The sequence below is a fragment of the Danio rerio genome, chromosome 2 (assembly GCF_049306965.1).
Source record: "Danio rerio strain Tuebingen ecotype United States chromosome 2, GRCz12tu, whole genome shotgun sequence".
Lineage (NCBI taxonomy): Eukaryota > Metazoa > Chordata > Actinopteri > Cypriniformes > Danionidae > Danio > Danio rerio.
The window spans coordinates 6,612,830-6,636,816 of NC_133177.1; the positions used below are offsets into that span (position 1 = coordinate 6,612,830).

General features: G+C 37.7%; 1 protein-coding gene across 1 annotated transcript; it reads left to right on the forward strand.

The window, feature by feature from the left end:
* Positions 1-10,851: 10,851 nt before the first annotated feature.
* On the forward strand, positions 10,852-23,381 carry otol1a (otolin 1a). The gene is made up of 5 exons (NM_001099741.1): positions 10,852-10,887; positions 10,966-11,403; positions 13,114-13,203; positions 18,860-18,931; positions 22,498-23,381. Exons 2-5 carry the CDS (start codon positions 10,980-10,982, stop codon positions 23,379-23,381), a joined length of 1,470 nt encoding a protein of 489 aa, NP_001093211.1. The 5' UTR covers positions 10,852-10,887; positions 10,966-10,979.
* Positions 23,382-23,987: the final 606 nt, after the last annotated feature.

Sequence of the window (23,987 nt, forward strand, 5' to 3'; positions counted from 1 at the left end):
AGAACATGGCTTCTCCTATATAAATATGTAATCCCAAACAAAAGCAAAGGAAATCTTTTTTTTATTACATTTTTATTAAATATTAAATTCTACACAAAATATACCCGGTCAATGCATTTATCTCAAAATGTACTGATATTGCAGATACTTGTTCCTTTTGTCAGGAAAATTAGGAAACTTTGACTCACATGTTTTTTAAATGTAAAATCTCACAAAAGTTTTGGTCTGATCTTTATAATTATTTGAATACATCCCAATCAACAAAACAAATCTTTAAACTGAAAGATATTGTTTGTTATTATTCTAATCCCAAGAATAAAAATGAAGAATATATATATATATATATATATATCACTTTTTTATATTATATGCAAAATTCTTTATCCACAAACAAAAATTTCTTAAATCCTCTCCCTCATTTGCCCATTTTTTAATTGAAATTGATTTCATGCTTAAAGCTATACGTTTATCTAAAAACAAAAAAATCTGCAAGTTAATAGAAACTTATGAAAATATCATGCTTCCATTCATTCATTCATTTTCTTGTCGGCTTAGTCCCTTTATTAATCTAGGGTTGTCAGTCTTTTACGCAGCGGATGCCCTTCCAGCCGCAACCCATCTCTGGGAATATCATGCTTCCAGTATGTTAGTAATTAATGCTTTCTGTATTTTTAATTTTAATTTAATTTAGTACTTCCCCTTTCCTCATTTTGTTCTCTTTTTTTATTTTCTTTCTATTACTCTTTTCTTTTTACTGATTGTTCTTCTAACTTTGTAATTGTATATTCTTGTATTCCATTCTTCTACAGATTACTTCCTGATTTATATTGTAAATTTCTTCTTTTCTAAATAAAAGTTTATTAAAAAAAAAAAAAAAAACAGCGCCGCGATTTCATATGAAAAATGTATGCATCAGTTTTCTTTTCCAGTTCCCCCCAAATAATGTGACAGTTTATTTGTGCAATCCCTGATTGTGTTATACCTTTAGTCAAATCATGCCCCAAAGGTTATTTATTCTTTTATTTTTGATAACACAAAGCTTTTTATTGACCAAACTCTTCTCAGTTCGATGTTAAACAAAGATATTCGCTTAGTCAATAATTCTAGGATCTCTTTACCTGCTTGCATTGGTTTTTGGAATAATATATTTGTTGACACAGATTGTAAACAGTTTTGGCTTCTTCTTCTTCAAAAATAAATATTTTTATCTGATAAAGCTGTTGAAGTCTCAATCAAAATCATTCAGAATTGCTACCTAATAAATACCAAACTAGCTAAATTTAACAACAATATTTCCCTTAAATGCTCATTTTGCAGTCTGTAGGGATAGTTTACAGTTTGACCCAAAGAATGAGCAGTCTGTCAGATGAAGAAGAGCCGGAGTCAGAGATTTAAATAAATAAATCAAGTTTACTGAAGATAGTTTGCGGTTTCATCAGCAGAAGCCAGCTTCAACACTCACAATAAGCTCCTAAGTCGCTCTGACTAACAGTACAACACTGCAGCATTTATACACAAGTCCAGAAAAGGTGGGATCCAGGTAAACAGTTCTCACTGGTTATAGCAAAAATAGACAATTCTAAATGTATGCGTCAAGAAAGAATTGTATCTAGCTCCAGATATGGATGGCGACATGGTTCCTGGGGGTCAGGTCAACCCTAAGTTATTAGGAGCTGATCTTCGACCTGTGAAAAGCTTAACCAGGGACACAATAGACAAGAGACCATCTGCGTTAAAAACTCAAGGTTGTTTCTTGTACGTTCAGCTGTGTTATCAAACCGGTTCAAGACTGTTTCCATCAACAAAAAATAAATAAAAATAAAAAATAAAATACTAATACTACTAATACTTCCCTTCTTAGACTTTACAGACCTGAAACTTGCCTATAGCACTTATTCATTGTTGCTCTTAGTTGTGTAAATTGCTTCCTTGTCCTCATTTGTAAGTCGCTTTGGATAAAAGCGTCTGCTAAATGACTAAATGTAAAATGTAAATGTTTTTTTTTTAACAATCTTTTGATTGAGATGTAATAAAAATATGACAATAACATCACAATCATATTTACATCTTTTTTTTCAATTTAGGGAAAAAGACAAAAAGATTGGAAAAAAGAACAAAAGCAAATATAAATAAAATAACAATAACAATAACAAAGGGAAATAAAAAGGGAAAAAAGGGATCCGTTTTAAATGTTACTTTTTATTCGAATTCTTTTGTTCCTGATATTGATTGATTGAAAAAAATATCCCAAATAGCAACCTAATTACAAGTAAGATAGAAGTTTCATATAGAATTTTCATCCAGTGAATACTCTCTTAGTAAGATATAAAAAAGATTAATACTAATTTGTAAGCAACACCCTGAGTCCCAGTTCACTTATGAGTTCAGTGCTGAATACACTAGTGGAGCAGCTCCTGCTTTTGCCTTGATTTGCTCACAGATGTCTGCATTGTCCTCTATCCGTCAAGTGACAGTATTTACATTTTAAAAGTCTGATTCATTTACAAGATTTAATCGAATCATTTTACTTCCGTTTTTGTAGCTCTGCAATAAAACAAAAGGTTCTGTTAAATTCAAAATGACGATCTTTGTCAAAGGCATTCGCCCCAACCACCTCCACATCATTCTCTCTCTCTATTCAGATTAGATAGTGGGTCAAATCAAAGGTTACCATGGACGTCTCACGTGGGTTTCCCGGTGTTACACCTGGCTCAGGCATGTAACATAGTGAGGGAGACGACACAGCGAAGTATCATCAAAAAGAAGATTTATTTAACACAATTGAAAATAACAATCAAAACATCAGTATCAGTATTTTCAATCAGTGTGAAATGCAAGTGAATGGATGCGGTAAGTGTTGGCAGTGATGGTGTATGGATGCGAAACAAAGCATAATGCCCAAATTGGAGAGCAGCTTTGGCCAACTGCCAATATAGACATACTCCTAGTAAGTAGCTCACTATCACTATCTGTTCATTAGTTACTACAGCAGAGTTCTCGAGGTCTACCTGAGCTCAAACTCCCCTCTCGCCTTGCAATAGGAGGGAGCCCCGGGCTCGAGGATCTTATGAGCTCAGGGCTCTCTCCCGGGACAGCATACCAAAGTTGCTTATAATTAATCATCAGCTAAGTGTGAACTCTTGAAAAAAAAAAAAAAAAAAGTAGTCATTTATTCACATTATGATGAATAATTATACCTGAAGCTATTTGTTTTTGTTAAAAAAAAGATCTTGCACTTAAAAGCTTGCACATATTAGAATTTTACAGTCAAGACTACACTTGTGAAAATGACCTTTTTTTTAAAGGATTAATTATGATTTTAAGCTCACCACACTTGAAATCTTAAGGTTATGCATTTTCATGGTACATAAGTCAAATTAACTCATATTTTTAAGTGATAAGACCAAAATGCTAAATTTTGAGTAATGTTCAGTCAACTTAATTGTTTAAGACACCATTAGGTTTACAGAGTACTGTCGATAAGTATATACCGATGTCAATATATGATTCAGCAAAGTGCTTACCACATACTGTTAGTCTCCGAGAGGCTGAATAATGGACGCACATTTTATTGATTTCATTTTTATCAGGAGAAGTCCAGTGGGATTTATTTTTGTGGTGCTCCAGAAACTGGAGCCTTAATGAGGTACTGTATAGAGAAGCAGATCTTGTGTTCGACTAATGCTTTCCGTTGTGCCTACCTGGCAACAAGGGCATGTGATTTAGCGCTGGGCATCTGAGCCTCTTGCTAATGCAAACGGCGTGTGTGGCGGCAGTGAGAGGGTTCATGTAACACACACACACACACACACAGTCTCCCAATACTAGCCTTGTGTACAGAAACACTGCTGGAGCAGCTAATGGACTGTAAGTGGAGAGGCTGATGCTTTCTAAAACTTATTGCTGATTTTTTTAAGTGATGTTTGCTAAGAAAAGCAGCACTATCACTGCTGTATATATAGCTAGAGGCTTTAATAAACCTATATGAAGCTTTTAATTTGGTGTCTTACGGGTGTTTAAATATTTTTTACTGACATTGATGGTTCCTTGAAGAACCTCAACACTCTAGAACAGGGGTCACCAATCTCGGTCCTGGAGGGCCGGTGTCCCTGCAGAGTTTAGCTCCAACTTGCCTCAACACACCTGCCTGGATGTTTCAAGTATACCTAGCAGGACCTTGATTAGCTTGTTCAGGTGTGTTTGATTAGGGTTGGAGCTAAAATCTGCAGGACACCGGCCCTTCAGGAACAAGTTTGATGACCACTGCTCTAGAAAATGATAAATATTGTAACCTCAAATTGTAAATGTTTAATACTCTGTAAAACCCCAAATGCTAAGGTAACTCAACTCTTGAATTTAAGTATAAAAACTAATCCTAATGAGTGCTGTGAACTTAATCCATTAGAGCAGTGGTTCTCAAACTTTTTTCATCAAGTACCACCTCAGAAAAAAATTGTCTCTCCAAGTACCACCAAAATGAGCAGTATTGAAATACAGTAGTGTAGTAGGCCCAGTAAAGCAGCTACATCTCTGCAGTTAAAACAAACATGGCAGATTACCTCAGAAATATAGGCTATATGTCATATATGGCATATTATATACATCATTTTTGGTAAATTTTGAAATGTGTGTAGCATGTACATGACATATTTCATTCCTCCGCGTACCACTAGAAGGAACCCTGCGTACCACTATTGGTACATGTACCACAGTTTGAGAACCACTGCATTAGAGTAAACGAAGTATTTTGAGCACAGTAAAAACCAATAAATGAAGAGAACTCAAACCAACTGAGTGCTGTAAAACCCAATAAGTTAAGGCAACTCAAACCGTTTGAGGAAACCGATTGCTACAAACTAGTTAAAAACTAATCTATATGAGTACTGTGAACTTACTCCATTTAAGTTAAAGTAATGCGGTATTTAATAACTTATTATCTTCAACACTGAGTTCAAAACTCTTTTCAAATGAGTAGAATAAACTTTCAGGCAATTTTGAGTGAACTACACTCATTTGATGAAGTTAACTGTTGGGTTTTAGTGTAGGTAAATGTTGAAACCTAAAGTAGGGACAAATTTGGACAAACTAAACCACCGTATCACACAATTTATTTTCTTTCTTTGAATGTCAAGAAAACACCATTGTGGAGTTTTTTTTTTTGAATTTTCAGCAAATTAGCACACCAAAAATATAAATAAATGTATTTGCGGTTCCCTTCAATCACTGCTTTCTTACACAAACATAAAGACTTCTGCTACTGAGAAGGAAATGTGAAAAGGGTCTACAGCAGCTGAATATACATCAGAAAAAAAAAACAATATACGAATATATATATATATATATATATATATATATATATATATATATATATATATATATATATATATATATATATATATATATATATACGAAAAAATAAAATAAAATAAAAATTAAGACTATGTTCAGACTTTTATTATTATATTATTATTTATTAAATTATTATTTATTATTATTGTGGAACTCTCAAATATTGTAAATAACACATTGAAATTTTATAAAACTTTCTTCAATAATTAATTGTTTTAAAAAGTCGGTAACACTAACACAATAACTACACACTATGAATCATTTACTAAGCATTAGCATCTAGTGTATTAATGATCTGTTATGCATTAACTCTACATTAATAAGCATTACTAAGCAGTTTATAACTGCAGCTACATATGCTGTATTCTTGACTTATAACCACATTTATAATGTGCTTTATGATTGCACTTTTATAATTTGTGACTGTTTCGATTTTTCATTACTAACTGAAGTATTGCAGTATGTACAATCCATTTGTATTTAAGAGTAGTTGGAGATTTTTATGATCATTCAGAATGAGTTAGTAAATGATTACTAAACTATTGAGCTAATCAACGTTTATATATATCTTATTATTCAGGCGTATAGTATTGGTTGCTATGTATGTTAATAAATGCTTTATCAACTCAACTTCATGCTGTTTTGTGACCAGTGAGAACTATTCATGCTTTATAAATGCCTTATAAATGACAATTAAAGGCTCAGTTTCAAATGAACAATAATCTTTGCAATCTTAAAAAGTAAAATTACTGTAAAGTTTACACTTTGCTGAATAACAGGAGTGTCGAAATACGACATACAATTTGATACAACAGCAATATAATAATTGAACACTATAATAATATAAAATGTTTGAACGGTAGAGTAATTTTATTTTAGAAAGGTTGCAAAGATTTATTTTTCATTTGAAGCACAGTTTCGTTTGTGTATCTTCAAACAAATAGGAATGAATAATGTGGTTTATGTTCTTTTTATTTCTGTTTAGAACAGAACTGAGCCTTCAATTGTCATTTATAAGGGATTTATAAAGCATGAATAGTGCTCACTTCAGATTAGGTCGCAAAACTGGATGAAGTTGAGTTAATAAAGCATTTATTACATACAAATTACCATTAGTATATGCCTGAATAATAAGAATTATAAATGTTAATTTAGATAGTTTATTAATCATTTACTAACTCATTCTGAATGATCTTTAAAAACAACCAACTATGCTTAAATAACTGGTTTGTAAATAATGCGATACTTAATTTAGTAATGAAGGACACATTATAAATGCGGTTATAATCCACCTTCAACATTAGATTCTTTCGTTTCGTTTCGTTTCGAGTTTTTGCTAGTTTTTCTGATCTTGTATAAAAATGTAATTTTTATTCTACAGTCTAATTAGTTTCGTTTTTTTTTCAAGTGCGTAATTTTGTCCGTTCCCATTCCCTTTCATTTCTTAACCTGTCAGAGCCTTCTTTACACGAGAGGTGCTTAATTCAGAAATCACGGGTCTTTATCAAGTTTATACAATATGGCTCTTCCCTATACTTTGCCCACTCTTTCTCAGTTTTAGCATCAATGGGAGAAAGAACTTGGACTTGGTTTGGATCAGGAATGGTGGGAAATGGCTGCTGAAAGGGTTAAATCCTTTTCTTCCTGCGCCAGACCAACGCAATCTCACAGCAATTTGTAACTTTTTGATTTAGTGGCTAATTCGTATGAATTCATGCGATCTAATTCAAACAATTTAGTATGATTTGATCATCCCACAATGACGGTTGGGTTTAGGGGTGGGGTTAGATGCCACACCTTCTTTTTAAAATCATACATTTTCGTACGACTGAACTCGTACGAATTAGCCACTACACTGGCAAAACGTAAAACACTTACGTTTTCTCGAGAGATCAGGCTGGCAATTCAATTTAAGGTTCTTCATAGAATTCAACCAAACGAATGTCAAATTAAGTAATCTCTTCCCAGGCGTGGATGTTTGTAGAAGTAGGTGTTCTCTGGCTCCTGCTGATGATACACATGTTCTTTCTTTGATACTTTAAATAGGAAAATCATCAAAACTCTTAGGATATTTTTGAGCAAGATGCTAATGGTCTAATCTGATTCAATGATCTATGCTAAGCTAAGCTAAAACTGCTCCAGACCTAGAGATCGGCTAAATGGATTAAAAAAATGGTAAAACTCAACTGTTTATCTCTAGGAGAGTTGTTATTTAAAAATAAATGATTTATTTTTAACAAAAGCGGAGTGTTCCATCAAGAAAGAAACTGCTTAAATGAACTGGCAGAGTGACTAATTTGCTTGTGTACCATTTAATGTCATCATTCTTATCAGAATCGGGTGACATTACGGAGGCATAAACAAGGATCCAAATGGCCTACTTTCAACCATTTTTTGAGATGGTACACTAAAAAACCTAGGTTCCATACAATCTATTTGTGTTGGGACAATATTAAGGAAATAAGTAAATTATTTAGTTTGAACAAAAGGTAAACTTAATTTTTTAAGTGAAGGTTTCTGAAGTTCAGCGTTTCATTCAGGCCAGAGATAAAGAAGTCAACCCCTGGTCGTGAACACAACCTTGCTTTAGTCACACAGTACTCATCTGACAAACACTAGAGGTGTAATTTAAACGTTTTTTTCTTCTCACGAATGATGTAATTGCACCGCTGGGGAGCATCATATCAAACCATGAACATCTCTGGTCAGTAACCCCTCGAGATATAAAAGTCACCAGTGCTGGATTTCCTGAAGGAGAACGGTAGAAACGCTGCCATGACTTTGTTTCATGGGCCAACATCTCATTCGCTTTGATTATTTTGCTTCTCTTTGAGCGTTCGCCAAACGGAGCAGTTACACAGAAATCAGGGGCAACATTTCTGTAGAAGGCCATTTTCAGCCGGGGTTTCTTCCGGTCAGATTTAGTACACTCACACTGTTAGGAAGTAGACTGTGTGTCTGATTCGAGGGTTTGAAGGCGTCTAGGATACACGACCATTCACCCCCTCAAGTGTTAGTGTTTTCTCCGCTGAGACTGTTCAAAAGTCCCCCAAAAGTCTCTGATTCTCTTTGATCCTTGGGAAAATCATGACTTGCTCGACCTTTGTTGTGCATTGCGATATGCACAATTTTGCTATTGAAGCTTCGCAAGAGAGGAATATTGTACTCTGACTGATAAATTTCACAGTATATGAAAACAAAAACTCCTGTTTAAACGTTTGAGATCAGTAACTAATTTAGAATGTATCAAATTGATCAAAGTTAACAGTAAAGACACGGTAAAAAGTGATATTTTAAAATGGTGAAGTGTATTTTTGTCGTTCTACTTCAGTACTCAATACTTGATTATTATTTAATAATGTTGTTGTTTTCAGTGTTTTAAACAGATGTGTTTCTTAAAGTTTATCGAAGTAGAAAACCATTCAATTATTTTCAATTGGATTCAGGTCAGGTGATTTTTCTGGGCTATTCTACAGCTTGATTGTCTTTCTCTGAAATCATTTAAGAGTTTTCTTGGCTGTGTTTTGGAACTTTTTCTTGCTGAAATGTCCACTCTGGTTTCAACTTCATCATCCTTCTTATGAGGATATCGGACTGAAGCGGATGATATTAATTTATACTGACGAAGGGTTGCTGAGGAATTACTGCGAGATTTCAGCTGCTGTCTGGTCTTTCACTGCCTTTTTACACCTCCCTTTCTTCATGTGTTTATACTTTTTTCTCTGCCTTATTTCATTTTATTACGCATAACTTATTTTGTAACCTGACTTGCTCGACCTTCGTTGTGCATTGTGAAACACAATTTTGCTAGTGAAATTTTGGATGAGAGCAATATTGTACATTGATGCCATTGTTTTTACATATTTATAATACACAGTATATGAAAACACACACTACTGTTTAAACGTTTGGGACCAGTAACTAATTTAGGATGTATTCAAATTCATCAAAGTTAACAGTAAAAACATGGTAAAAAATTATATTTTAAAACAGTAAGTGTTTTCTGTTGTTCTACTTCAATACTCAATGTTTAATTGTATTGTTGTTGTTTCATTGTTTTAAACAGATGTGTTTCTTAAAGTTTATCGAAGAAGAAAACCATTCGATTTTTTTAAGCATTAAATCAGCATAATGGAATGATTATTGAATTTAAAACATCAATCAATCTGCATAAACAAATACAGTTCAGAGCGTTACTTTCTTTATTTTGTATTTTCTATTGGGTTCAGATCAGGTGATTGGCTAGGCCATTCTACAGCTTGATTTTCTTTCTCTGTGTTTTGGATCATTGTCCTGCTGAAATGTCCACCCTGGTTTCATCCTCATCCTCCTAATGTAGATATTGGACTATAGCAGCTGATACTAATTTACACTGACCAAGTGCAGAGGGTTGCTGAAGAACTATTGAGAGATTTCAGCTGCTGTCTGGTCTTTCACTCCCTTTATATACCTCCCTTTCTTCATGCGTTCTTTTCCCCTGTGTCATTTCATTTTATCGAGCATAACTGAATTTGTAAACCATTTACATTTGTTTTCTTTGCGTATATGGATTTCTTTGGTTGTTACCATTGTTAAAATTTCAAGTCAACAGCACCTTTAGAAATGTTTTCTGAGAAAAATGGTGATGTGTTCAATACTTATTTTCCCTGCTGTATTAAATTACCAATTAAACTGTATTTTATTAGCATCTACCCCAACCACAACTCTAAACCCAACAATCACAGTAATATAAAAACAGTAATTTACACATTATTATCGATACTATTTATTAAATTACCCATTAATTGCATTTTATTAGCATCTACTGCAAACCTACCCCCTCCCGGTTATGTAAAAAATATTAATTATTGTTTTACTGTGTCACAAAAATTATGCTATGTTTATGCGAGTATCCACGGCCATATCCCATCGAGACATAACCAAGTTTTTTCAGCAAATGTAAAAAAAAAGAAAAATGAAAAAAAAAAAGCCATTTTCTAATGCTTTCATGATTACATTTTATAAAAGATTAAAATAGAAATGCATTCCTTTCCATTATTGATCTATTATGCTCTAAAACTGAGGCCAAAAAAAAAAAGATCACCTAAAAAAGTAACACCTATAAGCTATAGGTTTCATTGGATTAGTTCCAAGTCAATGACTGTTAACTGCCTGGTGTAACCTGAACACCTCTGAGTTTACGTAGACATATGAAGTCATGCGTAAACGTTTAGAAAAGAAGAAACAAATCACTTGAAAAGTTCATAAAATCCACTTTGTGTGTAAACATCTGCACTTGAATTGCCCCTTTAACCGATATAACACAGTGGATACAGATGCATGAGAAGGAGGAGGACTGATAGGCTCCTTTCAAAGCCATCACATTAGATTCTCCTCGGGTATCAAATCCTCTGGCCTGTGCCAAGTCACCTGCTAAAGCAGTAAAAAAGCCCTCTCATTGGCTAGACGGAGGGGCGACAGGGAGGTTCAGCTTGTTAAAAGGTAGTGCACTTTTCCTCTTAGTGAAGAGAACGAAGAGGAGGCACAAGCTGAGACTTGGTGAGTGTTTTCCTTTTAACTTCTTTCAAAAACGTCAACGCCTCAGTTGATCAATTTGGTGTCCGCTTCTGTTGTCAGCGGGTATTTGTACAATGCCCAATATTCTCCACCCGTTCATCATAATCATGACCCTGCTGGTGGTAGCAACAGGGAACCAAGCATCAATAGACAAGACCACACAGTGGCCCCGAATGAAGCCCACTAAGAAGCCTCCGCCTCGGGATGAAGGTCCGTCAAAATTGGGGTCCATCTCCACCACTGTGAGTCCAACAGCAATTGGCATCACTGAAGAAGTTACAGACGCCATGATGGATGCATACACGATTACGTCCACCGGTAGTACCACTTTTTCCAGTGATACTTATTCTGCAGACTACCACACGGAGGCCATGGTTCCTCCTGGGGTGGGTCCTGGAAACTACACGCTGGACTACAACGAGTGCTTCTTCAACTTTTGTGAATGTTGTCCACCCGAGAGAGGTCCTCCGGGGCCGGTTGGAGAAAAGGGATTGCCGGGTAAGAATTTGTGTGGTGAAGGATTAAAACTCAAAAATCATGTAAAAAAATGTTGAAACCACTTCATATTCGATGGTCTTAAGGATGGTGTACTTGCATCAGAAAGAGAATACAGTGTATTTACTGAGTTCATATTGTATTGCAGAACACTTCAGGTGTTCTTGAGGTTGGATATGGGTAGGATTAGGGACAGGTTTGGTGGTAAGGGTGGGTTTAAGAGTGGATTAAGGTGTTAAGGATTATCAACAGTGTAATTACTTCCAGGTATTTAATCAATCTTAAGTACATGTATGGTGGTATGGGTAGGTTTAAGGGTGGATTAGGATGTAAATATGGTCAACAGTGTAATTACTTGATCATAAGTACAGGTTTGGTGGTATGGGTGGGTTTAAGGGTGGATTAGGGTGTAAAGGAGGATCAACAGTGTAATTATCTCCAGGTATTTAATCAATCATGAGTACAGGTTTGGTGGTATGGGTAGGTTTAAGGGTGGATTGAGGTGTAAAAGATGGTCAACAGCGTAATAACTTCCAGGTATTTAATCAATCATGAATAAAGGTATGGTGGTATGGGTAGGCTTAAGGCGTAAAGGATGGTCAACAGCGTAATCAGGGCCGACACATACATAAAGACGACCTAGGGCGGCAGAATAGAGAGGGCGGCATCCCCGACACTATCCTCACCACCCGCACCCAGTTATATCCGCTTCTAGGGCGGCGTCCACGACACTACCCTCACCACTCGCTCCCTTAGTTATAACCGCGTCTAGGGCGGCAGAATAGAGAGGGCGGCGTCCCCGACACTATCCTAACCACCTGCGCCCAGTTATATCCGATTCTAGGGCGGCGTCCACGACATTACCCTCACCACCCATGCCCTCATTTATATCCGCTTCTATGGCGGTGTCCGTGACACTACCCTCACCAACCGCACCCTCAGCTATATCCGCTTCTATGGCGGCGTCCGCGACGCTACCCTCACCACCTGCACCCTCAGTTATATCCGCGTCTAGGGCGGCAGAATAGAAAAGGCGGCGTCCGCGACACTACCTTCACCACCCACGCCCTCAGTTATGTCTGCGTCTAGGGTGGCAGAATATAGAGACCCCTCCTTGCTTTCACTTTTGGGTTGTGGGTGGCGTGAACGTCCTTTGCCTAGAGCGTCAGTTCAGCTTGCTCCGGCCCTGAGTGTAATTACCGTATTTCCAGGTATTCAATTAATTATAAGTACAGGTTTGGTGGTATGGGTAGGTTTAAGGATGGATTAAGGTGTAAAGGACGATCAACAGTGTAATTACTTCAAGGCATTTAACCAATCATAAGGACAGATTTGGTGATATGGGTGGGTTTAAGGGTGGATTAATGTGTAAAAGATGGTCAACAGTGTAATTATCTCCAGGTATTTAATCAATCACAAGTACAGGTTTAGTTGAATTAGTAGGTTAAAGGCTGGCTTAGGATGTAAATATGGTCAATAGTGTAATTACTTCATCTTAAGTACAGGTTTGGTGGTATGGGTGGGTTTAGGGTGGATTAAGGTGTAAAGGATGGTCAACAGTGTAATTACTTCCAGTTATTTAATCAATCATAAGTACAAAGTAAAACATGTATTTACACCATAAGTACTTTGTAACATACATCGTGACTTAATTTAGGGCCACCTAATATAAAGTGGGACCCATTTTTTGTTCTATATTTATAATCTTGAAAGGTATTCCAGGGGGAAAGGGGGAGATGGGACCTCCGGGACCTCCAGGTCAAGAAGGACTCACTGGTGCTCCAGGAACGCATGGAGTAAAAGGTCTGTATGGTAACGTCATGTGCTGGTGTTTAATAAAAACACAAACTAGAGATGATCAGTTGTAAACTACCAACATTTTAAGTTGCTTAAGTTTTAGCTCTACTGATAAAATTTGGTAACACTTTATTTTGATGGTCCATTTGAGTATTAGTAGACTGTCTGCTTAATATCTGCTGATACTGCTCCTTCAACAAGACATTTAACTGACTATAAGAAACTTTGCAAGTACATGTCAACTTACACTAACCCTAACCCCAACCCAGTCTACTTATAATCAAATCAGAATTAGCTGGCATGTAGATGCAATGTAACTTAAACTCGACAAACGGACCATCAATATAAAGTGCGACCTAAAATGATTTCTCAAAACTCAAAATGCACTCTGAAAGAATCTGAGACAGAAAATTGATAAAGGATTAGCTCATGCAAAAATGAGAACTCTGTTATTATTACTCAACCTCATGTAGTTTCAAATCCCTTGAGACCTTTGTTCATCTTCAAACCACAAATTGAGAAATGCGAGAGCTCGCTGACCCTTCACTGACAGCAATGGTCCAGAGATGGTCAGAAAAGAAATCAAAAATCTTGTCAAAACATTCCACATGACGATCTGGAATCGTGTAAAGCTCCAAGAACAAGAACTTTTTGCACAAAAGACCTATTAAAAACTATTTTATTTGCCAATGTCCTCTACGTTACTTCAGGGTGTGCGTTTACTACCTGCAGTACAACGTATTGCCATAAGGGTCAGCATCATAACACACCCGTGTCAAACTGCCTGTGGTAAGCGCACACTCTAATCTGACGTCTAAACAGTCTTTTTTTTAAACACACAGAGTGTTCTTGGAAGTTGAATAGTAGAATGTTTTTTCTTTCTAGAGTTTGAACATCCTTGAACTATTGCACTCTATGAAGGGTCAGGGAGCTCTTGGATCTCATCTAAAATTTCTTAATTTGTGTTCTAAAAATGAACGGAGGTCTTAATTAGACTGACATGAGGGCAAGTAATTAATAAAGTAATATACTTTTTTGGTAAACTAACTCTTTAAGATGTACTACATGTTCCATGCTGTCACTCTTCTGTGGCTTTGCATGTCCACCTCATCACTTATTTGTGTATACCTCCTCTCCTGTTGCTCTCATGGGATTGAATGCCTTCAGATTCTCAGCATAAGCAGTGGGTCATTAAGGTACTTTTCATGCTGTGTGATGAACTAAGACCTAACACTCATTAGTGTTTTACCTATTATAGCTCATAGCAGGGTACAGTAGTAGGCATATTAACCTAGAGAAGACAGTTTGCACCTAGTATTAATACGTGCTTCTGTAAATCCAATTAAAAGTGGATTGGCACTAAATATCAATCTAAAAAGGCTTTAAAATGTTTTGAGGTTGTTCACGTTCAGAGGTCGTCAGAAATGCATTCCGGTTGTTTTCACAGTATTTAGTAGCCAAAAGAGATCATTAATGTCCTGCTCACATTGTACACTCTCAGAAATAAAGGTACAAAACCAATTTAGTGTGCACTTTTGTGCCTTTAATGTTCAATTTTGTACCTGTGAGGTACACATTTGTACTTTTTAGGTATTAATATGTACCTTTAAGTACCTGTTCCACATTTACCTTTTGAAAAAGTACCACCACTGTGACATACTTTTTACCTTCATTTCCGAAAGTGTATATTTTAAATTTTTAATAGTCCTGTACGATTGTAGCATGTCCCCCTCCTTAACCGTCCTCCTTCCCACATCTTCCGCAACTCCCTCACTTTCGTCCACAACAACCCAACCATTCAACCCCCACCCCGGCTCTTCACTTTCATCCGCGACACCTCTTCATCCTTGGGTAACATGGCAAGTCCGTGACCCCGATCTGTTCCAGGACCTCGCAATTCACAAATTAAGCACTGTGTTAAAGCCTCATAACTAAATAAAGGGCGCCAATGTGATCGTAAACACCAACGCGCAAAACATCAGGCGTAAAAGCATCATTTTTAAAGAAATGCCTTATGTGCCGCGTCAAAACCTTCTCCACCAATCAGATTGGCACTTTTGTTATGTGCACAGAGCTGCTGAAGTTACAGTAAACACTACTTGGAGGCGCTCAAGCGCAAAACTGTCAATGCAAACGCACATTGAAGAAGATGCCCAGAGGCGACATGAACGTGGAGCTGCTTATTGCACTGGTGAACAATAATCATTTCTTTATCACTGGAGCTGGAGCTGATACTTGAACCATCCATGCTTGTTCGAAACACCAGTAACTTTAACAACAAGCCTGTCAACTTTCTTTATTCTTCTTCTGTGTTACAAGTGGAAGCTTAAAGTTGTAAAGTGCCACCCTGTGCACCGGAGTCTTTCTGTTTTTCATTAAGCACCATCTAACGTCCAGGCCTGATTTTGCATGCTCTTCTGCTTGATGCCAGTGAAAAATCGCTAGGGTTTGAATGCGGAAAAACTTCTCGAAAAACGCTGACGATAAACACAAACGAAAAGCGTCCCGATGTGTACGAGCCTTAAGATATCTATTGTTAACGACAGACTAAATGGGAATGAAGATGGGCTAAATACTAACATGCAAGAAAAATCAGCCGGAGTTTGACATCATCAGTCTGTGACACTTCCGCAAACATTAACAATCTGTAGTGGTAATTCTGCTCACAGAGTGCCTATAATAATTACAAATAAAAACGTTTTGACAGTTCCACAACGAGGTGGTTTGAAGTTTTCACGCTGATTGCGTCATCGAGTTTGGCGCCCTATTGGTTCTTCGATTGACATTCGTCACACTGCAGGAAACTGTCTGAAATCTTGCCAGGACTTTATTGCAGGGAAAATCTGATCACAACAACCATTGATCGGCTGTCGGTGAACAAGTCAAACCAACAATCAAAGACCACAGATTTTAGCCTAGGATTACTGGAATCTTTCAGAATTTGCCAAATTTGTCTCAGACGACCAAATTGTGGCTGAAATTGTACAATGTGAGCAGGGCTTGAATTGCCATCCACATCCTTTTCTTTTGTTTTTATTCACTCTTAAGGGTTGGTAACATTGGTTAGTTTATTCAACAGCACTCCTCCATTGCAATGAGCACTCCATCAAAAGCGCATGACAAAAATCAATGTGCCTTGATGAAATCTGAACACTAGTGGTCACAAAAGATTCATCTAAAGATATGTTTAAAATAGGGTGGCATGGGGGCTCAATAGTTAGCACTGTCGCCTCACAGCAAGAAGGTCACTGGTTCGAGAACCGACTGGTTCAGTTGGCATTTCTGTGTGGAGTATACATGTTCTCCCCATGTTTGCGTGGGTTTCCTCCAGGTGCTCTGGTTTCCAGAACTAAGTCAAAGGAAAACGAAAGAATTTTCATAATAATTTTGAGATTGTGTCTTGGCTGGACACGCTCATTATATTACAGAAAACGCATGCTAATATCAGGAAGCACCAACACAAATGAACAGAACGATGCAAAATTTCATTGAAGTTTGAGTGAAATATCATTCAGCACTCTTGACCACTTACTAGCCAATCAAATTTTAGGATCAAAATGGCTCTATAGCATATTTTTGAAAGTATTTTAAATGGCATGATTGGTTTCTAATTTAGGCGTCCATATGAAAGGAGCCAAAATAAATTCAGGTAAATGCTGTTCTAGAACAAGCAACTTTAGAGACACATCTGTGATCCTTACAAACACATTTAATGCCCTTGTTTTTGCAAAAAGGACTAACATTTGAGAAAAGCTTGACCTTTCACAAGGAGGACTACATGAAGTTTTAAGGTTTATAGCCCTATGTGAAAAAACAATTACCTGAAATGTTCGCTTTGATTGACGTTGCATGCTCACACATGTTGGCAGAAGCCACAATTTGTTTTGAAACTAGCAATGCAAGTTCCTTGAGATTGCAAAAAAAGGTTGTCTACAACAAAAACTGTAGAACTGTAAAGTTGGAGTGAAACACAACAGCATTTAGGGTTTTCGTTGTCACGAACGTCTCTTTTAAAGGGCACCTATTTTACCCCTTTTTTAAGATTTAATATTAATATTATGGTTCTTCTGAGTGTGCCAGTTTAGGTTCAGTTCAAAACACAGTTCAGATTTTTTTTATTATAATGTGTTAAAGTGTTATTTTGGGGGCGTGTACACAGCTCGTTGTTTTAGGGGTGTGTTGCTTCACATGAAAATTAGTTTCGACTTCCCGTCCAACTTAACAAGGGGGCGAAGCCAAGAGCTTCCCCGCTTTGTGTATGGCAACAGATAGGCAGACAGAGAGAAGCAACATGAGTGAGAGGATCAGCATTCAGCCGTACATGTACAACTTGGACACAGACCAAGCAGAGACTACTGTTGAGGAATCAATCATGTCCCAGAATATGTCAGAGTGATAGTTACAAAATCATTTGTGTCTGTATAGTTTTACAGCCACTATGTAACGATGCATGCGTGACCTGTATAGGTATGTAATGAATAACCGGTTTCACTATTAACATCGATTTAATTCATCACGGGTAATTAATCCTAAAGGTTTCTCAACACCGTGTTCCTGCATGGATCAAAACTGCGCAACTAAACAAAGTTATGCCAACTGTGTGCTAGTTTAAGGTTCCGAGGTTGTACACCGAGACTAATAACCATGCACACTGGATTAATTTCGACTGGGGCTATAACTAAGGCAAGTTCTTTATTTCCAATGGAGGGACGCGCATGCGAGGCAACGCGCTCACACTTTCCACCAAGTTGAGATGACAGGGAGCTTATTTGACCGCGGGAAATGCAAACGGCTGAAGTTTAAGGAAGGCGCAATAAAAAGTACACCGGTTTGCAAACCCACCTACAGTTACAAACAATGGTGCCGATGAGAGCGATAATGTGGTGAATGTTGATCCGCCAGCCGAGATCAATCAAGTGTTTTCAGAAAGAGTGCTGAAAGACTCGGTGGATCAGCTGTTTTTAATGGCCTGAAACTCGATACGTTGTACTGCGTGTTCAGCGCAAATGGCCGTTAAATGTAAAATCTCTGTTGCTCATTCATAGGAGGAGGATGAAGGCTCTTGTGTTGAACCCAATGAGCCTTACATCCAAAAAAAAAAAAGCAAGGGTGTTCCTTTGGTGACATAGCTTTGACTCACACGCTGAAAAGGGCGGATGTGAAACAACAAACCAAGAATGTGGTAATGCGTGCCTGTCAATCAATATTAGTTGGCGGGGGGACCGCACTCCTACATCAAGTTGCGGTCGGTCTCAAAACCAATACAAATGGTCCACCGGTTTTAGGTTGTTAAATTGAAAAAAAAAAAAAAAAGAACTGGGTGTGTTTATATCACCCCAATTTGATAGTCTACACACTACACCTACACACATGTCAGTCCAAACTGCCTGAAAAGTAGATTTTTCACCATAGGTGCCCTTTAAGACCGAGAACAGAGTCAACAAAGACTAGACAAGCGCAAATCATTTCCTGTTTGTTGCGAAGTGAAAGGTCAAGAACAAAGTGCAAGCGTATCTGCAGAGAACTTCAGGGCTTTAAAGCACTTTCAGTCGAGCAACCAAATTCCAATACGCCTTGTGCACTCATAAGCATTGTGCTGTTGATGTGGTTAATTCGCAGATAATGTTTTGATGCTCGTTAACATGTCTTTTACGTTCTTCAGGAGAGAAAGGCGATACTGGAGCGAGCGGGCTACCTGGGATTCCTGGAGTTACTGGGAAACAAGGAGAGAAAGGTGCATTTGTGATGAAAGATTTAACCCTGTATTTGATGCATCTTGTTATTGTTGCTATAATGTTTATCTTGTGCCTTTTTGAACACTTTCCTGATGGAGCCCTTATAAGGGTGATGATGATGCGGTTTCGCTATATTGTGTCATTTCTTACAAGTCACTAGCAGGACTGTCAGATATCGAAGTGTGTGATGTAGGATTGCCTTAAATGCTGTTTTATGCTTCGGTGTTGAGTGATCGGCGTGACCCACGGTGCCTGCCTTGCGCTTAGCCGTGCATTTATACTTCTGCGTGCTGTTTGTGTTGCTCTGCAATAACACTTCCAAAATGCTAACTGGCAGTAGGTGTTCCACTGTGTCGAGTTTCTTCGCTGGTGTTTTTTTTTTTTTGAAATGTACAAGTAGCTAAAACGTGCTCATTCAGAGGCGGGAATCGGTGAACGTTCAACAACTTCAATCATAAGGTAAACACAAAACAAAAGTTTTCCTGGAGCTCCTTTACAGGACTCGACAGTTGTAAACACTTGCTCCAACGGGTTCGCGTGGCTCTCGATCCCGTCCACACTGGTCACAGCTATCAAGCCGACCAATCACTGAGCTTGTGGTATGCGTTGTTGTGACATGTAGTTAAATTTTTTAAGGCTAATATATACTTCTGCGTCAAGCGTACGCATCGGCGGAGCCTTCATGCAGCCCTCGCCATGGCTGACGCCGATGTGCACCTCTCAAAAAATTTAACTACACCTCACAACAACGCATATCGCAAGCTCTCTGATTGGTCAGCTTGGTACCGGTGACAAGCGTCGGCAGCCCTGAGAACCGCGTGCCCTGATTAAGAGAGTGTTTAAAAGTTTTGAGTCCTGTAAAGGAGCTCCAGATGGAAACTTTGTTTTGTGTTTACCTTATGATCAAAGTTATGGAACGTCAACTAGCCTCTAAATTAGCAAGTTTTAGCTACTTCTAGCATTCAGGAAAAACTAAACACCAGCGAAGAAACTCGACACAGAGGAACATAAAAACCTACTGCCAGCTAGCATTACGGAAGTGCTATTGCAGAGCAACACAAACTGCACGCAGAATTACAAATGCACAACTGCGCACAAGGCAGGCGATGTGGGTTACACCGATCACTCGACGCAGAAGTAAAAATCAGCCTTAAGAGGTGCACGTCAGCCACGACGAGGGCTATGCAACTGCGCGAAGGCTGCGCCGGAGCATAGAGGTGTGCTTAAAGCAGAAGTATAAATCAGCTTCAAAAATAAATAAAAAAATGTAACAACTTACAGAAATTTACTGTAAACAGGATTTCTGCAGATATCATAATGTCAAATTTAAGACTTTTTAAGACCATTAATGATTAAATTTAAGACCTATATTGCAATATCAAAAACACGCGAGAGAAAATGTAAAATCACAAAATTAGAGGTAAAATAAATGCATTTATATTGAACAGTACTAAGTTAGGTTAGATGCATCATTGAACTACGAAAAACAAACAAACAAACATCTTAACGCTGATTTATACTTTCACCTGTCAAAGCATCGCACACCTTACGAAACGGACAAGGCTTTTATACTTGACGCGTTCGCTATTGAGATATTCTTTTAAATGACAGGGGGCGGTCAAAAGAAATGCAGTAAAATCACATGAATAAAAAGAGAATCATTAATATCACTAAAAATATTTTTGGCGGCCTCCTATTTTGTTTTAACAAACTAATCTCTATTCAAACTTTTACAAAAACTTTCCTCCTGTTCCATGGCTGTTGCAATTTTTACCCAAGAATTATTGGTCATCTGGTTCTCCCTATGATCACGCATGGACGGATCATAAAGATGTCGGTGCAGACGTACCTGTTTCAGACAAAATCTCTCCAAAGTGTTTCATATTCAACTCAAATCAAATGCAGCGCCGCGCGAACTGTTCACCTGAGTCTCAAAAAAATTTCATTAGCTCCGCTATGGCAGTATTTCACTGACAAATGTCGTGAGCGCAGTATTACAAGTCAAGAGCGCATTCATGTAATATAAGCGAGCGAATCTCATTGCCTGTGCACTGATTTCCTCTGTTTGTGGACAAAACTGCTAATTTTTTCACTCTCAAATATGCACTGCTCCCGCACAAATTTCCTTGCATGCTCTCAGTACACTGTTCCCTCTTCCTTTCGTGCTTTTTGATATGATTTATAATAGTACACTATTAATTAACCATAACCAAAATTCTAAAATTGACTTACATATTATATTTTTATCCTAATAAACCATAACATTTTTGGCTGTATGTTATATGATGAGATATTTCCAGTTTCAAACACTTAAAGACACAGAGAATAGTTTTATATTAAAAAACATTTATTAAACATCCAAAAGGTGCACCATACTACTACTACTACTAATTTTCTTTAAATATAACTAATGCAAGCAGAAATGTAACTGTGATAGAAAATAGGGAAAAACTTGATAAGGTATTATAGCCTACTGTACTATTCACTCTTCAAATAAATCTCACTATCAATCCAATTTTATCATGGCAACTAAAATAAAGTGAACTAGCCTCTGCTGTACAGTGTTTTGTAAAATACAGTAAAGTACTTCAGTTAATCTGTTGTAATACTATAGTTGCTATGGTAACACAACAAGTATAATATAAACAAACTACCCAGTGCTGTAGTTTTTTTTTTTTTTTTTTTTTACAATATGGGTTATATTATTCTACAATTCACCACACTTTACTGTATTTCATTTTATCAGTTCACTATTCTTAATACTACAGTATGCTGAAGCATCTATGGAGAGCAAAAGCACAAAAAGAGGAGGAAACACTAGTCTTGTAATACTGCGCTTACGACATTTGTCAGTAAAATACTCCACCAGCCGAAATCATGTGGTGCGTGCCCACATTAAACCTCCACAAACACAGCGATGACGTCACATTCAGCGTGCACAATGAGATTGGCTATTGCAAGTTTACCTTTTTTTGTAGTTGTAATACCGCAAATTACATTTGGACTAGTGAAATAAAGAACTACAACATCAACAAAACCTAGCAACAACAACAAAAAAGAATTTTAATGACTATTAGATGTAGCGTTACATGGACATCGGAAAAATAAGACCCATGCTAAAATATTTAAGACCTAGAACAGCGAATTTAGGACTTTTTAAGGCTTTAAATTTTGATTTTCAATTTTTAGACTTTAAGACCACGCAGAAACCCTGAGTTAAATAACAGAAATTTAAATTTAGATAAATTTCCGTAATTTAACGGCCGTTATTTTAGGTTTTTTTCCCGGCACCCCAACTGCCGGAAATAAACCGTAAAATTTCAGATGGTGTACTGTCATCATGGCAAAGATAAAATAAATCAGCAATTAGAAAAGAGTTTTTAAAACTATTATGTCTCGCAATGTGTTGAAAAAATCTTTCCGTTAAAGAGAAATTGGGAAAAAATATACGGGAGGGCGAATAATTCTGAGCTGTATGTGTCTAGAAGCCTTTTTAGTGAGTCAAGATTGCAGAGAATGGGTCTTTTATTTCGAATTGCATTCAAGTTGATGTTAATGTGTGCAGGTGAATCAGGCCCTAAAGGAGACAAAGGAGATACCGGTTTCCCCGGGCTGAAAGGAGACCCAGGGGAGCGCGGAGAGCCTGGCTGGAATGGAACAAAGGGAGGGATGGGTGAGCCTGGCAAACAGGGATTGACTGGTCCTCCTGGACCAGATGGCATCAAGGGCGAGAAGGGCGACAAAGGAGACTGTCCATTTGGAGAGAAAGGCCAGAAAGGCAGTATAGGGGAACCAGGGCCTCAAGGGCCCAAAGGAGACCCGGGTGTGCCAGGAACAAATGGAACAGACGGGCTTCCTGGATCTAAAGGGCCAAAAGGAGATCCGGGACCTCTAAGCAAGCAAGGAGAGCCTGGTCCACCAGGCCCACAAGGACCACCAGGACAAAGGGGGATGCCGGGGATGAAAGGCACAAGAGGTTTAAAAGGAGCACGAGGAATTCGGGGATTCAAGGGCTTTAAAGGCGAACCTGCCGTTCAGAAGCGCTCTGCATTCAGTGTTGGTCTTTTCCCCAGCCGATCGTTCCCGCCACCAGGACTCCCCATCAGGTTCGACAAAATCATTTACAATGAGGAGGCTCACTGGGACCCCAATGCAAGTAAATTCAACTGCACTCACGGAGGAGTTTACGTCTTTTCATACTACATAACTGTACGTAATCGTCCCCTGCGTGCAGCCCTGGTGGTGAACGGCATTCGGAAACTGCGAACGCGTGACTCTCTTTACGGCCAGGACATTGACCAGGCCTCCAACATGGCCGTGCTCCGTCTGTCATCCGGAGACCAGGTTTGGCTGGAGACTCTGCGGGACTGGAACGGTGTGTACTCCAGCAGTGAGGACGACAGCACGTTCTCTGGATTCTTGCTCTATGCTGATGCCACCAAAGACTGATGGCCGGGAATCATGTTGACCTCTAGATGAACCAGTTTTAGAGCTTTAGTCTTTCATAGAGGTGGAAGCTGCCTATTTTATATTAACTACTTGACCCTTATTATAGATTTGCATACTAACAGAGAATGTACAGCCACTAATTATTGTACTGCAGGTTTTGTTTTTGTTTACTAAAATAACTCTTTTTATAAACTGATTTGTGGCAGCTATTTATATATCTGTTCACGTATTTATACGACGTACTTATGCAATTAATAAAGTGATGATTTACTTCAGTCTTGCTTTCTTAACCAAAGGTCACACAAGGGAAAACAAATAAACAAAAGACTATTTGATATTGTTAATTACATATTTTTATACACACCATTATATCTTTAACGTTTAAACTGTAAATTTATAGATAGGAAAAATAAGTATGCAATATCCTGTACAATGCAGCAATGAATATTTGTACAGTTGAAGTCAGAAATATTAGCCCCTCTGAATTATTATCCCCGTTTATTTTTCCTCCCAATTTCTGTTAACAGAGATTATTTCAACACATTTCTAATCATAATAGTTTTAATAACTCATTTCTAATCACTGATTTATTTTATCTTTGTCATG

What these genes read in the sequence shown, in the direction of transcription:
- otol1a (NM_001099741.1), top strand. Translation starts at nt 10,980, where the DNA reads ATGCCCAATATTCTCCACCCGTTCATCATAATCATGACCCTGCTGGTG. An exon ending in TGGAGAAAAGGGATTGCCGG is followed by an intron (nt 11,404 to 13,113) that starts GTAAGAATTTGT and finishes TAATCTTGAAAG; the next exon opens with GTATTCCAGGGGGAAAGGGG. An exon ending in TGGGAAACAAGGAGAGAAAG is followed by an intron (nt 18,932 to 22,497) that starts GTGCATTTGTGA and finishes TAATGTGTGCAG; the next exon opens with GTGAATCAGGCCCTAAAGGA.